At 43.1% G+C, this 23,293-nt stretch overlaps 1 protein-coding gene across 1 annotated transcript in view; it reads right to left on the minus strand.

Moving 5' to 3' along the window:
• Positions 1-23,293, minus strand: part of map2 (microtubule-associated protein 2) — a gene marked incomplete at both ends in the record, with an annotated part of 117,919 nt that overhangs the window by 21,741 nt on the left and 72,885 nt on the right. Inside the window, one exon of the mRNA XM_084311336.1 lies at positions 19,320-19,633. Within this exon, the coding sequence (XP_084167462.1) occupies positions 19,320-19,633 (314 nt within the window). The remainder of the gene's footprint in view (positions 1-19,319; positions 19,634-23,293) is intronic.

The following is a 23,293-nucleotide window of genomic DNA, read 5'->3' on the forward strand; positions in this document are numbered from 1 at the left end:
TATGCTAACCATTGGCATTAGCCGTGGGGAGGTTAGCGGGCCTTGCACACTAGGGTAGTGTTCTTGCTTGAGAGTGTTTACATTTTCTCTGAAAATTGTTTTGGTCGCTATTGTGTATAACTTGTATGTGTGCTAACATTTAACCAAGGGCTTAGGTCCTTCTCTCTCTACCTAAGCCGTGTTCTTTCTTACGTGGTAAAAGTGAACTTGAGGCTTCATTGTATGATGAGAGTTGTGTTCATGTGTATACGTAGCATTTTTGTGTTTTATTTTTTATTATTTTTTAAACAAACATATAAACAAACATGACAACACACGATAAGATATACAAGCATTATTAACAGTGCACATCCAATGAAATCACCATATAGGTAAATGTCTTATACAGGATATACCACCAATGCCTGCTATCTAATACCCTACACACATATGCTCTAGCTCGTACCCCCCCCTCCCGGACCCCCCATTGGATAATCCATCCATTATCCCACGCTCCTAACCAGACACTGTCATTATATGCTAGCTTTTATTATCTCCACCACTTCTAACCACATTTTAATTTTTGATTCATTGAGACCCAAAATTCTTGCTGTAGATATTTCTTGATAAATCACATCGAGATATGTAATAATCCAGACCTTTCGGCAAATTTTTTCCGGTTGGAACCATCGTGATGCTATCAGCTTTTTAGCCACTGTGATACCCGATAAAACCAATCTTTTTAGCTGTGGATGTACTGCATTCTCAAAAACATCATTCAGCAGTAATACAGAGGGGTGTACAGGTATATTCAGAGTTAAGAGATTTGATAATTGCTGGGTCACCTCTTTCCAGAATATTTTAACTGGTGGGCAGTCCCAGTACATGTGCATAAATGTCCCCTCGTCCCCATTTGTACATAAGGAGCATTTGGAGTCTTGTTTAAGACCCATTTTTTTCAGTCTTATAGGAGTCAAGTATGTCCTGTGAATATAGTTAAGATTTATTTGTTGATGGTCTGGGTTCCTTGATGTGAATCGAACATTTGCCCAGGCTTCTTGCCAATCAAAATCGCTTTCCAGGTCTGGTATATCCCTCCTCCAGACGGAGTCTAGGTGGAGGGTTTCATACGAGGACGTTAGTAATTGATGATAAAAATCTGAAACAAAACCTCTCAATGTCTCTCTTTCATAGAAGAATTTGTGGTATCTGTGGTGTTCAATTGGTATCTTTAATGGAACACCTTGAGACTTCAAACATAACAATAACTGTGTGTAAAAAAAAATTGTGGACTCGGTGAGATTAAATTTTTTGCGTATTTCTTCATACTGTAGCTACAGAAACCCTGTTTGTTAAAAACATCACCTAATGAGTGTATGCCTTGCTTCTCTCATATAGGGAATCTTATAGGTCGTTTTCCAATCAAGAGTGCATTGTTATTGAATAAGGGAGTATGATTGTGCCATTTATGTGGATTAGAATGTTTTTTTTGTGTTTCACGCCATATCCGGATCGCATGAGTAATTATGGGGCCAAATTTCCGTTCGCATTGCTTAATTGATAATTTAGTGTATGCTATGTCCTTCAGTCTATGTGGGGCTACTATATTTTCTTCTAATTTTCTCCAGGATACTGATGCTTGGGGATCAAACCATGTTGTCAATGGTCTTAAAGTGTACGCCTTAAAATAGTGGAAAAAATCTGGAAATGCCATACCACCGTCTGCTTTGTTTCTCTGTGCGGTGGATCTTTTTATACGTGGTGGTTTGTTATTCCAAATAAATTTGTATGTGGAGGAGTGTAATTTTTTCCAGTAACCCTCTGGAGGGGGTAACGGTAGCATTGAGCTGAAGAAGTTGATTCTAGGTAGTACGTCCATCTTAACTATTGATATCCGTGCTTGTACTGAGTTTTTAAGTTTTGACCACCTATCAAGGTCGTCTTTGATTTTGTTTTGGATTTTTATGTAATTGTGCTTCACCGTTTGTCTTATAGTGTGGAATATTTCCACTCCCAAGCATCTGAAGTGTTTTACCATAGGTATCTCTACTGGGAGGGTTATATTTTTTTTGCAGGGGCGTTAAGTGGAAGGAAAGCCGACTTCGGCCAATTTATCTTAAATCCCGATAAATCTCCAAAGTCCTCAATCAACTCGAGCAGATGAGGCAATGTGGTGTTGGGGTTTTGCATGAACAGTATTACGTTGTCCGCATATAAACAAATTTTATGTTGTGTGCCCTTGATTACGATTGGTTCTATGGATTGGGATTGTCTTATGTATTGTGCTAAAGGCTCTAATGATAGATCGAATAGTCCGGGACTAAGAGGGCAACCCTGTCTAGCTGAGCGTGATACCGGAAAGATTCCGGAGGTTATTATACCCGTTGTAATCATGGCCGTATGTATACGTAGCATTTGAGTCCACAACTTGTTAGCCTACAGAGTTGTACATGTGTAGCATGTAGACCAAGGACTGTTTTGAGTCCCTCCCTTCAGTCGCTATTATCTATAACTTAGCAAGGCCTGTAGCTAGCACTTGGCCAAGGACTTATGTCTTCTCTCTTCCTAAAGACGGCGTTCTTCTTACGGTAGTAAGAGTGAACTTATGCCTTTTTTTATTGTGAATGAGGGTTGTGTGTGTTCGTGTTTACGTTTAGGTAAGCATGGCACTGAGTCCACAACTGGGTTGGGTGTTAGCCTACAGAAGTTGTGCATATATGGCTCTTGAACCGAGGTCCTTTTTGTCCCTCTCTTTAGTCTGATATTTTTCTTTACTTACGGGTAAAGATATACATTTCGGGTGGCAAGTTTCACACATAAACCAGAGCCGTGTATAAAGCCAGTTTTTTACACAAATGAGGTTATCGTCTGTGGCTGGCGTGCATGATGTAAAGCTTTTACTCTACAGGATAGAAGTATGTGCTTTCATCTGGCGCGCCATACAACTGGTGTCACGGCTCTGCTTTTTTATGGCGTCGTATCGGGGGGAAAGGTGGTGAGGGGGGTAGATCAAATAAACCTCCCCCCGGATATATTTATATCCTTTATGAAACTGATTGGCCGAGAGGTTGTACCTTTCTACCTATCAGTCTCCCTGTCGAGGGTGTTCTCTCTCTCGTCACGGGGGGGGGGGGGATTTTCCTGTCTCCCACACCAAATCAGAGATAGGTGGGACACGGGATTCCCCCGGCCATTTGAAAACGTCACAGGCGCTTTTTCTTGTTGGCCAAGAGACATGTCCGTGAGTTACAGGGCCTGTACTACAGACTGCTGTCATTGTAAAGGATAGGTGATGCAATGCAGTAAAGACATTTTGTTCTTCTGCTCTGCTCCCTACCAGTAGTGTATATTGGGTCAGAGCCTCCTCCTCAGGGAGTTTCAGAGCCTCCTCTGTGAGTTTCAGAACCTCCCTCTCAGTGAGAGAGCCTCCTCAGAGTTTCAGAGCCTCCTCCTCAGAGAGTCTTAGTCCAATTGTTACATGAACTTTTTTCAATTGTTTTACTCACGTTGTGGTCTCTCTGGGAAATCGCTGTCTTCTCCTCTTACATAAAGAGCAGAATTGACGCGTTTTTTATTCCCAGGTTTGAGAGGCCATTGAAGCAAGCGTGTTTTCTTATTGGCCAAGAGACACAGTGATGTACCTGAACACGTTCAATGAACGATCGTTCGTATTTTGGGCGAACGTGAACTGAACGGATGTTTTCCCCCTAAATGAACGTAATTGAGAACGCGTTCATTCTCAGCGCTGTATAACGGCGTTCAAAAGTGCGTTCATTCTCAGCACTATATTATAACGGTGTTCAAACGTGTGCCAGATTTCATATGCATTTCAGCCGAAAACCCAGTTAAAACACACCGTAAACAGGCTTCAAAATAATGCTGAAAACCACACAATCTGGCAACCGCTCTGGGCGGAGCTTCGGGGAGTCTTGTAGTAGAGCAGCAGCACTCGCGCTTTCAGAAGGCTCTGCACTCGCTCAGAGTCAGACTCTACGACGTCGGTGTATGAGCATTTAAAAGAGTTTTAGTTAAAGTCAGTAAATGTTTTGCACTTTGAATATTGAACTTTGAGGTACAACCTACCTCAGCCTGGTTCCTACCTTGTGTTGTGTTAGTACAGAGTTATGTCGGCACATGTTTATATGTTTGCACAATGACTACTTTAACTTTTGCTACTTTAAGTATATATTTAGATTATTATACTTAATAAAGACCATTCAAGCAGCACGTTTTTCCTCATGTTTTTTTTAAATATACTGTAGAGATGAAAGCTGCAGCTGCTACTAGTGTGGACTGAATGGGCGGCAGCAAAGCGTTATGGAAATGCCAGTATTCTGTGGTTCTATTATGGGTTGTGGCAATACATTTGAAAAATAATAGCTTGCAGCAACGTATTGAAAAAAGAACTATAAACTATAAATTAGTTCATTTTTGAAACCATGAACTTTAGTTCAAAATTTTTAATTTTGAACTATGAACTGAACTAGTTCATTTAAAAATGTGTGAACTGTGAACTGAACTAGTTCATGTAGAAAGTGAACTTTCCCAACACTGAAGAGACATGTCCGTGAGTTACAGGGCCTGTGCTGCAGACCGCTGTCATTGTAAAGGATTGATGATGCGATGGATGCAGTCGGGACTATTGGTCCTTCTGCTCTGCTCTCTAACAGTAGTGTATATTGGCCCGTTTTGTCTACTTAGCCCAATGTGTTACATGAACCTTTTTCAATTGTTTTACTCACGTAGAGGTCTCTCTGGGGGAACCTCTGTCTTCCCCTCTTACATAAAGAGCAGAATTGACGAGGTTTTTTATGAGACCCGTGTCCAGGGGCGGACTGGGACACAAATTCAGCCCGGGACATTCAGACGCACCAGCGCACACACCGGCCCACGCACCGGCCCCGAAACTGGCCCACACAACGGCCGTTATGAAACACTCGTTCAGTATTAAACAACCCAAGGCTGTGGCTAAGGAGTCAACATCAGGGAGACCAATCTACACCCTGCCCCTAGATGTGCACTCGTGCACAGTGCACACACACACACACACGCGCACACACACACACACACACACACACACACACACACACACACACACACACACACACACACACACACACACACACACACACACACACACACACACACACACACACACACACACACACACACCATAGCTGTCAACCCTCCCGTTTTTCCCGGGATTCTCCTGTATTTCAACCTTCTTCACGCCCTGTTCACGGTTCACGGAATTGGCACGTTTAAAAAAAAAAAAAAAAAGGAAAATGATTTTTTTTTTATATATAATTTTTTTTAAACTCATAAAATATATGTGATCAAGTCCAGCGTTTGTGCCGACATGTCTCCATTTTCATTTTCCAGATTTTTACAGGTTGTGAAAGTACAGAATGTAAGCTTTCAAATGATGTATGAATATTATAGAATATTATATTATAGAATATTATAGTATTATACTATTATTATTATTATTCCGACTGACGACGTCACTTCCGACTGAGAGAAAGTCGCGCGAGTTTGGTTGCTGCTAGCAACGGAGTTTGTTTGTTGTTTTGGTGTGTATTCTTATCGACTAAAACTGACAGGATACTCAAAGCCAAGCGAAAATGGGACCAAAGAAAAGTGAGGAAGTTGACGAGATTAAAAGATCTCTCGATTTTCTGGCGGAGGAGGTCTCGGATGTAAAACGACAACAGAAAGCCATCCTCGAATTAGTAGATGAGGTAAAGGCTCTGAGGCTGCAGAACGATGAGAAAGACCAGAAAATGAATTTTCTGGAGAGAAGAGTGGAGGAACTGGAGCAATACACCAGGATGAATGACATTATTGTCACTGGGCTCCAAATCAAACCCCGGTCATACGCTCGGGCGGTGATAGCTGTCAATGGGGATGGGCTGAGTGCGCTGGATTCAAACTCTGTGGAGCAACAAGTGGCTGCCTTCCTTCAGTCCAAGGGGATTGAGCTGGACTGCAATAACATCGAGGCTTGCCACCCACTGCCCCGAAGAAACGGCAATGACAAACAGGCCATCATAATGCGGTTTGTAAACAGAAAGTACAAAATTGCACTACTGAAACAAGGAAAAGAATTGAGGGGATCAAACGTCTTTATGAATGAGCATCTTACAAAGCGCAACGGCGACATCGCCAAACAGGCCCGATACATGAGGAAGCAGAAATTAATTCAATCTACATGGACCTCTAGCTGCAAAGTATTCATCAAGCTGAATGGACCACCGGAGGAGGCCAAAGTGCTACTCATCAGAAACATGGAGGAGCTGGACAAATACCAATAAACATCATGACGGGACTGTAAGGTAATAGAGACACACTGGACACAATTACACAACTTACAACTATGATGCATAGGCCTACGGAAATAACCAATTCACCTACATCTGGAGATGATGTGGATTTGACACAGTGGATTCTTGAACACGAAAAAATGAAACTCAAAACATTCGAATACACTGAGCACAATCTACAGGATATAGAAAATGATATTGACCCAGACAATAATCTATTCTTCAACGACAACTGCTGCTACTATACTGAAGATCAGTACAACAGGACAATTAAGACAGTTAACAAACTATCAATAATTCACTTCAATTCAAGAAGTCTGTACGCAAACTTTAACAGCATTAAGGAATACTTAAACCAGTTTACACAACCATTTAACATAATTGCCATTTCAGAAACTTGGATGAACGAGGAAAAGGGAATGGATTTTGAAATGGTCGGATATGAACTCAACTATATGAACAGAAAAAATAAGAGTGGAGGAGGAGTGGCTGTGTATGTGGATAATAACTTGAATTATAAGATTGTAGAAAAAATGACAAATGTGATTGATAATTTATTAGAATGTATAACAATAGAAATATGTGTAGAAAAAAAGAAAAATATAATTGTGAGCTGTATATATAGAGCACCAGGTTCGAATATTGAAGTTTTCAAGGACTGGATGGAAGAAATGTATATAAACAATAATCAAAAGGCTATTTTCATCTGTGGGGATTTTAACATTGATCTTTTAAATCCAAACAAACATAAAATGACTGAGGAATTCATCAACACATTGTATAGTTTGAGCCTTTATCCAAAAATCACAAGACCCAGCCGAATCACATCCCATTGTGCCACTCTGATAGACAATATATTTACGAACATTATAGAAAACAATACAGTGAGTGGATTACTAATAAATGACATCAGCGACCATTTACCAGTTTTTACAGTTTATGACAACAACTACACAGAAAACAAGCAGGACAATAAACTACAATTTAAACGAGTAAGGACTGAAGAATCAATGAACGCTTTCAAAAATGATTTGCTACTACAAATGGGGAGCTAACTAACTAACTGTTGCTACGTTCACTGTGTGTGTGTGTGGGGAACCATTGTTTGGGGAGCTAACTAACTAACTAACTGTTGCTACGTTCACTGTGTGTGTGTGTGGGGAACCATTGTTTGGGGAGCTAACTAACTAACTAACTGTTGCTACGTTCACTGTGTGTGTGTGTGGGGTGTCCGAACCGTGGTCTGCCAGGCAACAACACCATCTGGCTTTCATCTCTGAGTTCACCACTGACATCCAGCATGTGGCGGGGAAGGACAACCCCGTGGCTGACTGCCTCTCGCCGGCCACCATTGGTGCTGTCCACCTGGGAATTGATTACGCCCGTATAGCTGCGGATCAGGTTTCAGACCCAGACATCCAGGCATGCAGGACGGCGGTTACTGGCCTCCAGTTGGCGGACATCCCCTTCTTTGATGATGGCACGACGCTGCTATGTGATATATCTATGGCGCAGCCAAGGCCAGTGGTTCCACGGGCATGGAGACGACAAGTTTTCGAGGCTATCCATGGCCTCTCGCACCCGGGCAGGAAACCATCACAGCGCCTAATGGCAGCCAAATTCATCTGGCCCAGGATGAAGGTTGACATTGGGGGTTGGGTCAAGACCTGCATGGCATGCCAACGCGCGAAGGTCCATCGACATGTCAAGGCCCCGTTGGAACGGTTTGTGCCTGAGAGGCGTTTTGACAACATCAACGTGGATCTGGTGGGACCCCTTCCTCCCTCCAGGGGGTACATTCACCTTCTGACGATGGTAGACAGGACCACCCATTGGCCGGAGGCTGTCCCACTCACTGCGACTACTACAGCTGACGTGGCTCGTGCATTCATCAGTACCTGGGTCGCCCGGTTCGGTGTTCCCTCTGATCTTTCCTCTGACCGAGGGGCCCAATTCACTTCCGCGTTATGGACTTCCATTACCCAGCAGTTGGGTGTCTCCCTCCACCGCACTACGGCCTACCATCCACAGGCCAATGGCCTGTGTGAACGTTTTCACCGGTCGATGAAAGCTGCTCTCAAGGCCGATCTCCGAGGCGACAGCTGGGTCGACAAACTTCCTTGGGTGATGCTGGGGCTCCGTACTGCACCTAAGGAGGACCTTCTTTCATCTTCAGCTGAGCTGGTATACGGCCAACCCCTCCGTGTCCCAGGGGATTTTCTTCCCTGTGTTACGGCCTCCTGGTCAGCACTGGAACAGCGGGATGCTCTGCTGGACAAGGCCAAGTCTTTCTTGCCCATCCCCACCTCGTGCCACGGCGTTCCGAAGATGCGTGTCCCGCCTGATCTGCAGGCAGCGGGGTACGTGTTTATCCGCTGCAACGCTCATCGAGGCCCCCTACAGCCACCCTACGATGGTCCTTACCGGGTTGTGAAGGCAGGCGATAAGACCTTCGTCGTTGACATGGGGGGAGGGAAGAACGGATCTCGGTGGATCGCCTGAAGCCTGCTCACCTGGATTTGGACCGCACCATTGAGTTGGCCCAACCGCCCCGCCGCGGTCGCCCCCCTGGTAGGGCAGTCCCGACGCCTACACTAGCTACGGCGGACCCCCGGACCTGCCGTCCGAGGCCTGTTCAGTGTCAGCCTACTGCTGTACCACTGCCTCGGTTTCCTGTGCCTGCCCAGGGGTACCGGAGTCGTTTTGGGCGGGTCATCAGAGCCCCTGGACGTTTTTTGGGGCCAGTTCTTGTAAATTCTGGGGGGACGTGTGGAGTGGCTACTGGGACATAATTCACGGCATCCTAGCCTTATGTGGTGTTTACTACATCTCCCGTGATCCTTAGCGGGGGATGACGTAGTTTAAGAGAGACGAATGAAAGATGAATGGCAGTGTTGTTGTGCGACAGTAGAGTGCGTAATAAAATAGTATTTTTGCATCGGAACACGGCTCCGTTTTCACTATCATTACCGCATTCCTACAGTATGGTCTTTCGAGACCGATTGGCGCTGGCCCTGGGTGTTTTCAATGTTGAAACCACTTTGTAGGCCGGCGCACCTTGGTTGACCAAACATCATAAAAACTGCATTTTTTTATGCGGTTGGCTGGGAGGGAGACTTGTCTTTACAGAGCGCCAGTGCACTAGGTTAGACTCGACGGGGGGAGATGACAGAGTAGATCAAAACATTGGCGGAGGGATCTCACGCCCATTAGGTGGGCCACCAGGATCAGTGCGTTCGCGTACTGACCGTCTTGGTGGCGCCCTCTGTGATGTTTTGGATCGACACGCGTACCTACCCCCCTCTTAGGACTGGGGATGGCGGCGTGACTAGGACACAGGACTGGTTCTGGTCACGCCGGACCGGATCAGTTTAAACCGTTGCCCGCCGGGGCGCAGATCTGCAGTTCTGGTACCCTGAAAGACTTTGTGCTTTTCCGGGGGGAAAATGCCGGGTCGGGCCGGACGTCGCGGGGATTGATGTCATGGATGTCTGTGTCATATGTATGCCACCACGAGTTGCCCTTAACACATTCCCTGCCATGCTTCCATCCATCAATGTAGGCTCACTGCCACCAGTCTAAGCCTATGGAGATGTTCACCTTCTTTGCAGGGCTATAACTTTTTAAATTGTATTGCTAAATTGACATTACTATGGCCCATTCAACATCGATTATCTATCGTTCAGGATGTAGGAACGTTATACTTTTTCATTCATAGATTCTTCCAAAAATACCTTCTAGAATATAAGTATGTTTTAATCGTTTTCTGCAGTAATTCATAGAACGTGAGTTATAGGCATAAACGCATATATAGATGATCAACTGCCGTTTATTGCTGATACACGCTATATAAAAAAATTCAACTGTACATGATCGTATACGTTATGATTCATCATGCACGGATGAAAGGGGGGGAGTCGTTTATAATTCCGTGATCGTCAGTAAATGCTTTATGTAGTATGGGTGATATATTGATCAGAGCGGTTTGCAGTGAAAAGAATAAACAATCAAGCTGAAAGTAACATTACTGTCCTCTTACCGTTCGCCGATGAGACTGGAGGAAAAAGATCCCACTTATTTGACGTCGATCTACTAGATCCATTTCCGGTTTGTATGGCGCAGGTCGGGCCTCGTCCTCGATAACCTGTTGGCCTGGGTTAACCCTTTTGAAACCTGAAACGCTTAAACTGCTTGTATAGCCTGTGTATACGCGCAGTTATGTTTCTGAGTTTTCTTAGTGGGTTAAGGGAGCAACCGCCTCCTGTTAAACTAAACATAGGGGGGTGGTTGGCTCCCCGGTGTGTTGGTAGCAGAGTCGACTCTCGGGTTGAGGCCGGGCCTGACCCCGTCTGCCCAAGAGTATGCCCCCACATCTTTCATGACGTCTGCCAATTGTGTCAGCCTCTTCTCTGAACCTCGACCCTGCTAGATTAATAAATTGGCGGGGTCGGGTTTCGTGGAGATTGTGACATGGTGCACAGCATACCGAACACCCCTTACGCCGGGGTACTGTTCTTACAGTAGACCCCTTAGGCTCCTGTCTAGTCCGCAGTGCTCCGGGCACAGGTAGAGTTTTGCTCTTGGGACCTGTTTCCTGGATTGAGGGATCAACCTCCTTGGAGGGTTGTCTCCCCGGCACGCCGACTGGCCCCACAGTATTGTGGGGGGGGTAGCCTTCAGCGCTTCAGAGCGGCGTGCCAAGGGGGGAAGGGCCTTCACTTGATTTAGGCCCTGTCCGATAAGCTGGCGATGTGGTAGCGGGGCGCGGGCCCTTCTAAACAAAGGTAAGTCCCACGGTCTGCTCACCCTGTGCGTTTGAGGCGCTAAACCCTCTTCGCACAGTCGGGTCCGATCCCCCTCCCGTCCCTCGCTAGGGGGGGCGGGGGGGCCCGGATCCTCCCCGGTTCTGATGGTTGTAGGGGACCTCAGCGGGTGCATCTGTCGGGCTTACGCTCTGCTCAGCTCTTGTGTTCCAATAGAGCAAAGCGTAAGCTATAATGAAATATAACGAAGGTTATTCTATAACCCTAGTTATATGAGTAATAGCAAGCGCTTTGCTCTGACTCACTGAGTACCCCACGGTCTTCCGTTTCGGCGGTGAAAGACTGGGGAAGGAGCTGATTGTGTGGCCATGACCCCGCTTATGTAGGAGCGGATGTGGGTGTGGCCAGGCAGGTGGGTGTGTACATGTGGAGAAAGTTTTTCATTGCTAGTATGATTAAAGGGATAGTTCCAATAGAGCAAAGCTGTTACGATTCCTGGAACGTTTTGTTGGCATGTCGGTGGTAGAGATGAGTAGAACCCAGAATGCAGACTTAACACGAGGAGAGGTAGTGGAGGATGAAAATAGACGAAGCATGAGTCGTGGATGAAAGTAATAAGCCTTTTACTGAACGTGGCAACAATACAAAAACTGACTCACGGGGAATACGGAGAAACATAAAGTTGACAGCACACAGGACGAGGGTAACATGAGTAATGATCCAGCAAGGAAGGCAGGGCAGACAACATTAATATACACAGACTAATTGACACATGAGGGTGATTGGGAACAAGACACAGCTGCGTGGAAAAGACTGAACAACCTGGGGTAAAATACTGAAACATGACGAGACTAAATAACACATAGATACAGACAAAGGGGAGAAATCACTAGACTAGACAATTGGGCACAACACAAACAGCAGATACACAGACAACAGATTAGTGAGCATGACAGTGAACAAATTAATAAACATAGACAGGCACAAATGCAGTAGTGTATTGTTCATGAGTGGTGCTGAAAGTCCGATGGCCGATCCAATTGGACCGGGGGGGTGACAGTGGAGAATGTTTTTCATTGCTAGTATGATTAAAGGGATAGTTCCAATAGAGCAAAGCGCTCGCTATTACTCATATAACTAGGGTTACAGAATAACCTTCGTTATAGAGTCTAATCTTAGTCCTAAAACTGTATTGCCTAGAATTCCATATCGGCTGAGCTTTGGTAAGCCTTGCTTAGATGTCCTTTTAGTGTAGACCAGGCTTAATGTAGAGGTATAGAGTAAGAGAAGCAGCACACTCACAATGGGCCTCATTCACCAACATTGTCTTAAGTTTTCTCTTACGACAACCTCCTTGGAAGTTCATAAGAGAAAGCCTATGACAATTACCCCTGGATTCATAAACTAAGAGGTTCTTAGCAAGCGGGGGCCCACATGTGGGCCCTCTTGAGGACGATTTTCCCACAGGCACTTTGGCGACCTCTAGTGGCTCGGGTGTGCATATTTTTTAATACAATATATAGTCAAGTCAAGTCAAGAGTTTTAATTGTCACGGCATACAGGTATACAATGAAATGCGGCTGGTCGCCTGTCGATAGGCCTTTCAGGTGACAAAATCCGTTCAGCGGTTCTCGAGTACACGGAAGTACACGCGAAGTACATGCAAAATACACGGTATTGCGCAAATACTACTCCCGACTCTTGGGGCTCTAGTTCCGTCAAGCCTCCAGCCATTCTGGGGAAATACTACTTCTGGACTACTAACTACTACAGAAAAACGTGAGTAACAAGTTTTTCTACAACTCAAGTTCAGACCTATGTTATTCTATTTCATTAGCACTAAAGGTGAGTTTTCCTTATTGTATCAGAAACTTCAGAATGTCATCTTTCAAAAGAGACCAGGCTCATGCATGTGGTATAAGTATAAAGTATAGTATTTTGGTTTGCAAAAACAGTATGCAGTCCTAAAAAATTAAAACTAAAATGGCCAATTTTGGGGGCACCTGTTAAGAGCTTAAAATTAAGTTGCCAAAATGATCGCAGCTACGAACCCCTGAATCAAGTATGTCACTCGTTTGGAAGCACGTTCTCGTAGACCTGAATTTGCATACAGACACGCCCACCAGCTCCTTATAAGGCGAGGGCCACGTGCGGCCGTGTGCAAAACGTAAGTGAGAGGCTCCCCCATATTCAACAGGTAGCGTGGAAGTGATTTGCAACTGATCAAAATTAGATTAGATTAAAATGTATTGTCATCATACAGCACACTATAGCTATAGTGGAATAGCCTGTATTAATATTCCTGGCCACCTGCCGAAGCGCGCGTACACACACCACTAAGTAAAATATTCCATATTTATACCATCTTGTTGCACGCTACTGGCCACCTGCCTCAGCGCATACACACACATGCGCGCACGTACTGTATAGCCTACGTGCGTAATGAATGAACAGTAGGCTTATATTATTCGAACGACTTGTTTTATTAGGAGATTGCAGATACAGTACTGTATGCGCTGCCCTATAGTCGTTCTACATAGCCTACTGTAGAACGTACAGTACACATCTTAGCATGACATCTTAAAGGCCGCCACAGAGTTGGACGTACTGTGAGCGGACCAGACTCAGCAGAGGTCCGTGCGGACTCCGCATCGTGCACCGGTGTCACACAGATACAGTAAAATGATAAGTATCTTATGTGTTTTACATATAATTCAATGTAATTTAACATTCAACACAATTAAGCAAATACATGTATTTAAAAAAAGTACCTGTATAATAACTGAAGGTTTTGACTGTTTTTTAAATTATATTAATATCTTTTTTTAACATTATTTAACATTACATTTAATGTTTAACAGCAAAAAAACTGAAAGTTGCCTTATTTTCACATACAGTAAAATTATGTATATTCTAGGTATTTTTACATGTAATTTAACATTCAAGACAATTAAGCAATGGAATAATCCTGTAAAAAAAAGATAATTTCTTATTAAATCAATTTACAGATTACAACCTTTATTTAAGGGCCTTGCGGGAAGGGGGGCCTTGCACAAAAATAAATAAAAAAAAAATATTTTCTATTTATTATTTTTTTTATTTATTTTTTTGTTATTTTTTTATTTTTTTTTATTTTTTTTTGCGAGGCCCCCCTTCCCGCGAGGCCCTTTTTCATCACAGACCTCAAATCTAGTTTTGCTTATATGCTTATATATTTCACATTAGACACGTTTGTAGAATGTTGCCTTCTTTTTCCCTTCCCTCTTCGGATGAGAAGAGGAAAACACAGCGGCTGTCTGAAGTGTTGGCCTGTATTGCTTTTCTCATGTTGTACAGTTTTTCAGTGGTAGCCGCATAGCTTGCTTCTGCGTTAGCTAGTGGTTAGCGATAGCCGGGTTGAGCTAACTGTTAGCCAGTTAGCTGTTTAGCAACGACGTTAGCTGCTCGTTTTTGCTCGGCTGGGAACGTTAGCTTGATGCTATCAGTTAGCCTAGAGTTAGCTGTTAGCTTGTGCTACGACCATTGACATTAGCCGTGAGAATAGCAGGCCCTGGCACTCTGACTACGACATCATCTTTGACAGAAGATGTAGTCGGGCCTGCACCATGACAAGGCTCCGGCCATAGCTTCTTTTTGTCCCGCCAGCGAGAGGCCTTTCGTCAACGTGGAGACCTGTGTTGCGGCCTTTCACCCTGCGTTCCTTGGTGCAGGTAAGATGTCCATTGGACATTACCCCACTCTTCCTTCCTTCCCCTCCCGAATGTTTTGTTAATAACGATGTTTTTTTCCAGGCAAAACATATGTTACTTCACAACATTTGGAGATACGACATGTGCTGTGTGTGAATTGTCTTGGTCGTTTGTGTAGCTTGATTCCGTATTTTAAGGAACGGGTGGCAACCCTACTGGTGTCAGTACCTGGCTACTCTATTTGCAGTTAGCCTATTTAGCTGATGTCGGCCATTGGCTCCTTGCTACTTTGTTTTCTCTGGTATAGACCCTCTTCTCTTTGGATTTAAGTGTTGATCTTTGTCCTTTTGGATCTATGTATATTCATGTTGCCTTTGTGAAGTTATCTTTTCCTTCTGTTTTGTTCTTCCATTAAAAGTTGAATATCCTTTAGGGGCTCATCTTTGCTTATCTCTCTCATACATGCTCTCTCTCTAACACACACACACACTCGCGTTTAAATCTCGCACAGGGCCTCGCATTTCTCCCAGGCGGCCCTGACTGTACTGTACCCATTCTGCAATCTGTTAATAAAGTTTTCAATCAATCAATCAAACAAAGGTCTGTCCCATTGTATACCAATCAATGGGATACATTGCATGTTGACCTGCATTCTTTCAAATGTATATAATTAATCATTAAAACAGATGTGTAACAAATAAGAAATACAAATTCCACAGAAGGCATTCAATTATTATTATTTTCAATCATTTCACAATAATTGCATAATTGTGTTTGAATATCTGAGTAATTATTTGTCCAAAATAGCTGGTTCAGATATGGTTAATCCAGCTGCCCTGTGATCAGATGAATCCATATTATTTATTTTTCCGACATTAAATTCGTAATTTCTTATCGTACAAATATTGTCATATTTATTTTAATTATGATTAAGTAATTAATTCCAAGGAGGCCTGTAGCGTTGACGTGAAGGAATCACTATGAGAACACAGTCTGTCAAGTTATAATAACATTTTAAATTAGTCAATCAATCATGAGATTTGATCGTGGGCTGAGAGCATATTTAAGTGTGCTCCTCAGCACTCTTAGATCTGCTCTCAAATAAGATCTCAGGAAAATTTGAAGACTCCCACTCCCAGCCCTAATATGTCTTAAATAGGCCGAAATCTGGCTAAGACGAAATATTTTGTCGTAACTTCGTTCGAGAATGAGACCCAATGACTGCTGCAAAACTAGACTCTGCTGCTACACTAGACTGACACCCACACAATCTAGGACAGTGGTTCTCAACCTAGGGGTAGGATTATAGGGGGTGGCAAAAAGATATACAAATACATTATCATTATCTTGAATACAGGTGCTTTTTTCTTGTGAAATAATGAATATCTGACGTCTACAGAACATCCTCCAATCATTAATTAAGTTAAAATAATGGGAAAATAGGAGATACAAATCATTATTTTGTATCAAAGTTCACAGTCTATGCTTGACTATGTATGGGGCCTAACCCTAACCCTTTGTACCAAGCCCACACTGGAACAAAGCCCTGACCTCAACCCTCAATTAAGATGAGGAAAAACTCCCAGAAAACCGTAATAGGTAAAAACTGAAGAAACCCCAGAAGGGCATTTTAATTGGTAACTGATGATCGGTAATTATATAAGTAATACAAGGAAGAGAAAAAGCCCTCTCATCAGTCACAAGAGCAGAATACCACTGCCTTCACTGAAGACTTGGGGAAGAGACATGGTGTTCTGGACAAAAGCACAACAAAGTGACACCTATGAACTCATGCACGCGCGCGCACACACACACACACACACACACACACACACACACACACACACACACACACACACACACACACACACACACACACACACACACACACACACACACACACACACACACACACACACACACACACACACACACACACACACACACACACACACACACACACACATGGTGGACACCTCAAAGTAAATCGCTCCCCAAATGAAAAAAAGAAAAATATTAAATTTCATAATATCTACACGCCATCTGTCACTCTTGATCCCTAACCCTAACCCTAACCTTAACCTTAACCTTAACCTTAACCTTAACATTAACCCTAACCTTAACCCTAACCTTAACCCTAACATTTACCTTTAACTTAATCTTAACCCTAACCTTAACCCTAACCCTAAACCCTAACCTTTACCTTAAACTTTACTGTGACACTAAAATCAGGATGTCAAACAATTGATGGTCCTCAGAACCCCAAATGTCCTGATTTCATGGTGTGTATTCTGAAAATGGGTCCCGACCAGTGATGCCACAGATTACTTGTAAAAGTAATCTGATTACTGATTACTGATTACTCCTTTAAAAAGTAATCTAAGTTACTTTACTGATTACTTGATTATCAGAGTAACTTAGTTACTTTGAAAGTAACTAGGTTACGAAGTCGTCGTCGTTCCCCCAACAGTTTTTTTAAACGCTTTATTGAAAGTGCATAAATTGTTTTTAACTTGTTTCTCTGCACATAACGTAAATTGTTAAACTAGTGCTTCAGCTTCTGTACCATCAAGTATGGTAAAGCAACAGTCTATGATGCTCACAGCATTAGAGCAGCCAGCCAGTGGTTTTACAAAACCAGTGTATCACATCTAACAAATGCAGGCTGAACTATTATTTCAATTATATCAACTGTAACTATTAAATTGTTTTTATAAATGTCTCTCTATAAACATACAATCAGTCTCTCTTTAACATGTAAATTAACTGTAAATCTGGCAAATAAGAGCTTTTGCTCTGCCACCATCAACCCTCCTGTACCTAGTCAAAGCGTCGGCTAGTGTTGTGATTCCAGATGCTTTCAATGCAATTGGATGTGCTGTTTTTAGCGGTAGACAGTATTTTGTTTCCTCCGCCGTGAAGTAGTGACTGAGGCTACGTTTAGACGAGCGTTTTGGGGTGGAATTCTGAACAGAAACCGCAAAAGTCATCTTGCGGTTTCACTTTTAATTTTGCCAAGCGTTTTGGGGTGGAATTCTCCGACTACGGAGCCCTGCTGTCACACGATTGGCGCATATGTCACATGACGTGCTGTGAAGACCCGCCCTACTCTGCCTCTGATTCGCAGACTGTGGATGGGGAATGTGATTGGACCAAAGCAGAGTCACTCAGACAGAGGGACCAGTCACGCCGCGGGACACATTCTTGTATTTAACCCTTTCACTGCCACACCACGTCACTCCCAAAAGAAAAACAGCTCAAAATGTATTTTTGACTGTCGAAAACGAAATAAAATACTGCATTCCGCCTGCATTATGAATTTATGATGAGATAGTAACGAAATAGTAATGCACAGCCACTTGGACAAGTAACTGCAATCAGATTACTGGCTTTTAAAGATTAACGCGTTAGATTACTATTTTCGGGGGAAAGTAATCAGATTACAATAACGCGTTACTTAGTAACGCGTTACTGGCATCACTGGTCCCGACACACACATACGCTCCACACCGTCCTGACCTCCTTCCTCCCCATCCTGCTCTGTGCGTAGATGACAGGCTTGTGTAGGAGAGGAAGATCCCTCTCTATTGTGTGGCTGGCCAGTCATAAAGAGGTTGGTTCAACACCAAGGCTCATAATCCCATCATCAGGGGAAGCTTGTAAGAGCTGATCTATACAGACACACTGCTGTTTCCATCATCTCCAAGCCTTGAGTCTGTGTTTAAAGCTCTGTGAGACACTTAACCAGATATCTGTCACTTGTAGGGTCTGTATTCTAGTCAAAGAAACGGCTTAGGGACGAGTTTGCGCGGCAACAGAAAATACGATTTGAGATGTAGATTTTGGTTCAGAGAGACACCAAGGCTGGCCTCATCTCTCGCAAAGCCACAGGGCAGAGCCACACAAAGATATGGCAAAGCATGTCTCCAATGAGAGTGGACGCTAATGAAGAAGTGTGCTGTGACTGCTATACAAGTATTCTGGTGTGTGCAGCGGCGTGGGAAGAAATTCTGGGCCGTGTGCAAATTATGTGTCTCTGGACAGCCCTCCCCTCCCCAGCCGTGACTCATACACACCTTTTTAGTAAAAGCCATATTTTTAGTTAGGACCCTCTAAACTATATATAAATACAAAATCTGGATTTCTGGAAGTCTCTTTTTTTTTTTTTTTTTTTTTTTTTTTTACCAAAACCCAGGAATCAGAGGAGAACAGAAGAGGGAGGTGAGGGAGGTGGGGGATTGGCAGACTAAGAAAGCGTGAAGACAGAAACGAAGAAAAGGAGAAGGAAGAAGAAGAGGAACAACAACAACAACAACAACAACAACAACAACAACAACAACAACAACAACAACAAGGGACACAGGAAGTAATCAGAGCAGGACTGAGGCAGCAGCCGAGGAGATACAGGAACAGTCAGAAAATGCCAAAAAAAAACATGCCATCTGAGACCACAAGAGAGACGGAACACAGCATGGTGAAAAGAAACAAGAGAATACATTTCAATAACACGTCGTAGAGGAAGGAAGGAAACCCCGGGTGGTTCCCAGTAGAAGAAGAAGCCTTACCTGCCCTCCTTTGGGCTGGTACTTGATGTTGTCCGTGGAGCCGATCTTGGACTTGACGTTCTTGAAGTCGGGCGGGGGCTGGTGGTGTACGCGCAGCTGCTTGGGAGTGGTGGCGGGCGACTTGGGCGGGGGGGTGCGCACCACTGCCACCTTCCTCTCCTGGGAAAGGAGGCTGAGGGAGCGCGGCATGCCGGCCGTCCACGAGGAGGAGGAGAAGCCGGGCGGGGTGCCAGGGGTGATGCCCGTAGAGCCGCCGGGGGTGTGGGGCGTGGAGTGGCCACTGCGAGCCGAGCGAGAGCGCACCGAATCTGTCCCTGGTGGTCAGTGAGAGAGGGGGGGGGGGGGAGAGGGGGGGAGGGAGGAGAGGGGGGAGAGGGAGGAGAGGGGGGCAGGGTCATACAGTTCAGCTTTCAATTTTTTTTTTTCAAATTACAAATGTACCCAAACTTCATAATCAAAAGAACAGACAACAGTACATGTACAAGTTACTAAACTACACAAACTTCACAACCATAACTAAACAGATAGATGAAACCGAGAGTGATAACACAATGTGTGTGTGATGTGGCCAATGTGAAGTGTTAAAGTGACCGGTGCTTGTGCCAGAGTGCTAATTATGCTGATTTTTATTATTACCATTTGAATTGTAAAGTGCTAGAATATTATTGCACGTTAATTGCACAAGCTGTTGCACTGGATAAACTAACATAGATGTATTTATGTATACGCATTGTTGTAGAAAGTTGTATACACAGATTGTAATCGTACTATTGTAATAAAAAATGGCCACAGATCAGGTTCGTCCCAATCATTCAAATGACTGGAACTGAGTGTAACATCAATACATTATGTAGTCACAGCCTTGAGGTTATACTGTAGGTGTAGGTCATGGAAAAAAATGCAACGTCACTGAAATAGGATTGAGATCAGTTCATTCTCAGTTGAGACAATTCAAAAGAAAAATGTTTTAAAGCGATGCTGATGAGGGAGGTCAACAGGGGTGAAAGCGGGTCATTGCTAAATTACTGATACTGCAACAGCTAAGATATTTATGAAGTTGAACTGAACTGAACAGGCGAGGACTATTGGGAGGGATTGTGGCGACTGCTGAAACATGACTTTAATGAATTGATGACCATGGAACTATCAGCCCCCTCGCCACCAACAACTCTAAAACGCAGGGTGCCCCTCCCCCACTAGCATTATTCTTCAATAACAAAATAACTAACAATTAGAGCCAGAATTATTCCTGATACAAACATGGACACCATCAGCAAAAAAGTTACCATGGGAAAATGTGCTTGCATTACATCAATTGAGCTTTATAAAACTGTCATGGAATGTAACTCCTCCACTTCCTGTATTGACCCTATACCCACAGCATTTCTTAAGCGAATATTCTAGAGTATTTCAAGTCATGTCCTAAATATTATAAATACATCCCTTCTGACAGGCATCCCTTCCAGATGCATTCAAAACAGCCGTCGTAAGACCCTTACTAAAGAAACCCAAACTAGACAGTGTACTGACCAACTATAGGCCAATATCCAACCTCCCATTCATCAGCAAGATACTTGAAAAGAAATTCTCAATACAAATAAACTTGTTTCTCAAAGAAAACAACATTATGGAGGAATTTCAATCAGGCTTCAGGACGCACCATAGCACTGAAACTGCTCTTACTAAAATAATTAGGGACTCAATTCTCGTCCCATTAGATCTAAGCGCAGCGTTTGACACAATCGACCATGATATCCCAATAAATCGCCTAGAAAAGTTAGTTGGTCTTTCTGACTGTATTAAACTGGTTCAGAACATATATCAACGGGAGAAAATATTATGTCAGGCTTGGAGATCATTCTTCTGAGAAACATGACACCAGGGAGCTGCCTTGGTCCATTATTATTCTCACTATACAGGCTGCCACTTGGAGACATCATTAGAAAACACAATATATGTTTCCATAGTTACGCAGATGACACACAATTGTACATCTCTGCTGAACCAAATGATCACAGAGCTATTAACTCCATTTCAGTCTCTTAGCAATAAACAAATGGATGACAAACAACGTCCTAAAATTAAATGAGGACAAAACTGAAATCCTACTAGTCGATACTATAACAAAAAGAGAAATGTTACAGAGCAATATGGGGCTTAGATGGCCCAAGGTCTAGGCTAAAAACAAAAGGTGACCTACAGTAGCCTTTTTCTTTTATATTTGATTTTTTTATTATTTTTTAAACATACACATAAACATAAACATAACAACCTAAAATTAGATATACAAGCATTAATTAACAGTACACATCCAATGAAATCACCATTTAAATAAATGTATTATACGAGATATACACCTAATACTTGCTATCTAATACCCCACACATATGCTCTCGCTCGCTCCCCCCCCCCGGACCCCCACTTGGATAATCCATCCATTATCATTCGCTCCCCACCACTTCTAACCACATTGCAATTTTGGATTCACTGACACCTAAAATCCTTGCTGTAGATATTTCTAGATAAATCACATCGATATATGTAAGAATCCAAACCTTCCTACACATTTTTTCCGGTTGAAACCATCGTGATGCTATCAGCTTTTTAGCCGCTGTGATACCAGATAAAACTAATCTCTTTAGCTGTATAGGGACTGCAAACTCAAAAACATCATTCAACAGCAATACAGAGGGGTGTACAGGTATATTCAGAATTAAGAAATTTGATAATTGCTGGGACACTTCTTTCCAGAATATCTTAACTGGTGGGCAATCCCAGTACATGTGCATAAATGTACCCTCATCCCCATTTGTACATAAGGAGCATCTGGAGTCTTGATTAAGTCCCATTCTGTTCAATCTTATGGGAGTCAGGTATGTCCTATGAATATAGTTAAGATTGATTTGTTGATGGTCCGGGTTACGTGACGCAAGTCGAACGTTTGCCCAGGCTTCTTGCCAATCAACATTTATTTCCAGGTCTGGTATATCCCTCCTCCAGACTGAGTCTAGGGGGAGGATTCCATACGAGGACGTTAGTAATTGATGATAAAAATCTGATACAAAACCTCTCGATGTCTCTCTTTCATAGAAGAATTTGTGGTATCTGTGGTGTTCAATTGGTATCCTTAATGGGACTCCATGAGCCTTCAAACATACCAATAACTGTGCGTAAAAATAATATGTGGATCTGGTGAGATACATTTTTTAATGTATTTCTTCATATCTACAAAAACCCTGTTTGTTGAAAACATCTAATGTGTGTATGCCCTGCTTTTCCCATTTAGGGTATCTTATAGGTCGTTTTCCAATCAGGAGTGCATTGTTATTGAATAGGGGAGTATGACTATGCCATTTATGTGGGTTCGAATATTTTTATTTTGTGTTTCACGCCATATCCGGATCGCATGAGTAATAATGGGGCCAAATTTCAATTCGCATTGCTTAATTGATAATTTGGTGTATACTATGTCCTGCATGTCTATGTGGTGCTACTATATTTACTTCTAAATTTCTCCAGGATACTGATGCTTGGGAATCAAACCAGGTTGTCTTAATGTGTACGCCTTAAAATAGTGGTAAAAATCTGGAAATGCCATACCTCCATCGGCTTTGTTTCTCTGTGCGGTGGATCTTTTTATACGTGGTGGTTTGTTATTCCAAATAAATGTGTATGCGGTAGAGTGTAATTTTTTCCAGTAACCATCTGGAGGGGGTAACGGTAGCATTGAGCTAATGAAGTTGATTCTAGGTAGGACATCCATCTTAACTATTGATACCCGTGCCTGAACTGAGTTTTTAAGTTTTGACCACCTGTCAAAGTCGTATTTGATCTTATTTTGGATTTTTATGTAATTGTACTTCACCGTTTGGCTTATAGTAGGGAATACTTCAACTCCCAAACATCTAAAGTGTTTAACCATTGGTATTTCTTCTGGAAGGAGTATATTTTTTGCAGGGGCATTAAGTGGAAGG

Source organism: Notolepis coatsorum, assembly GCF_963971535.1.
Source record: "Notolepis coatsorum genome assembly, chromosome: 3".
NCBI classification, from domain to species: Eukaryota; Metazoa; Chordata; class Actinopteri; order Aulopiformes; family Paralepididae; genus Notolepis; species Notolepis coatsorum.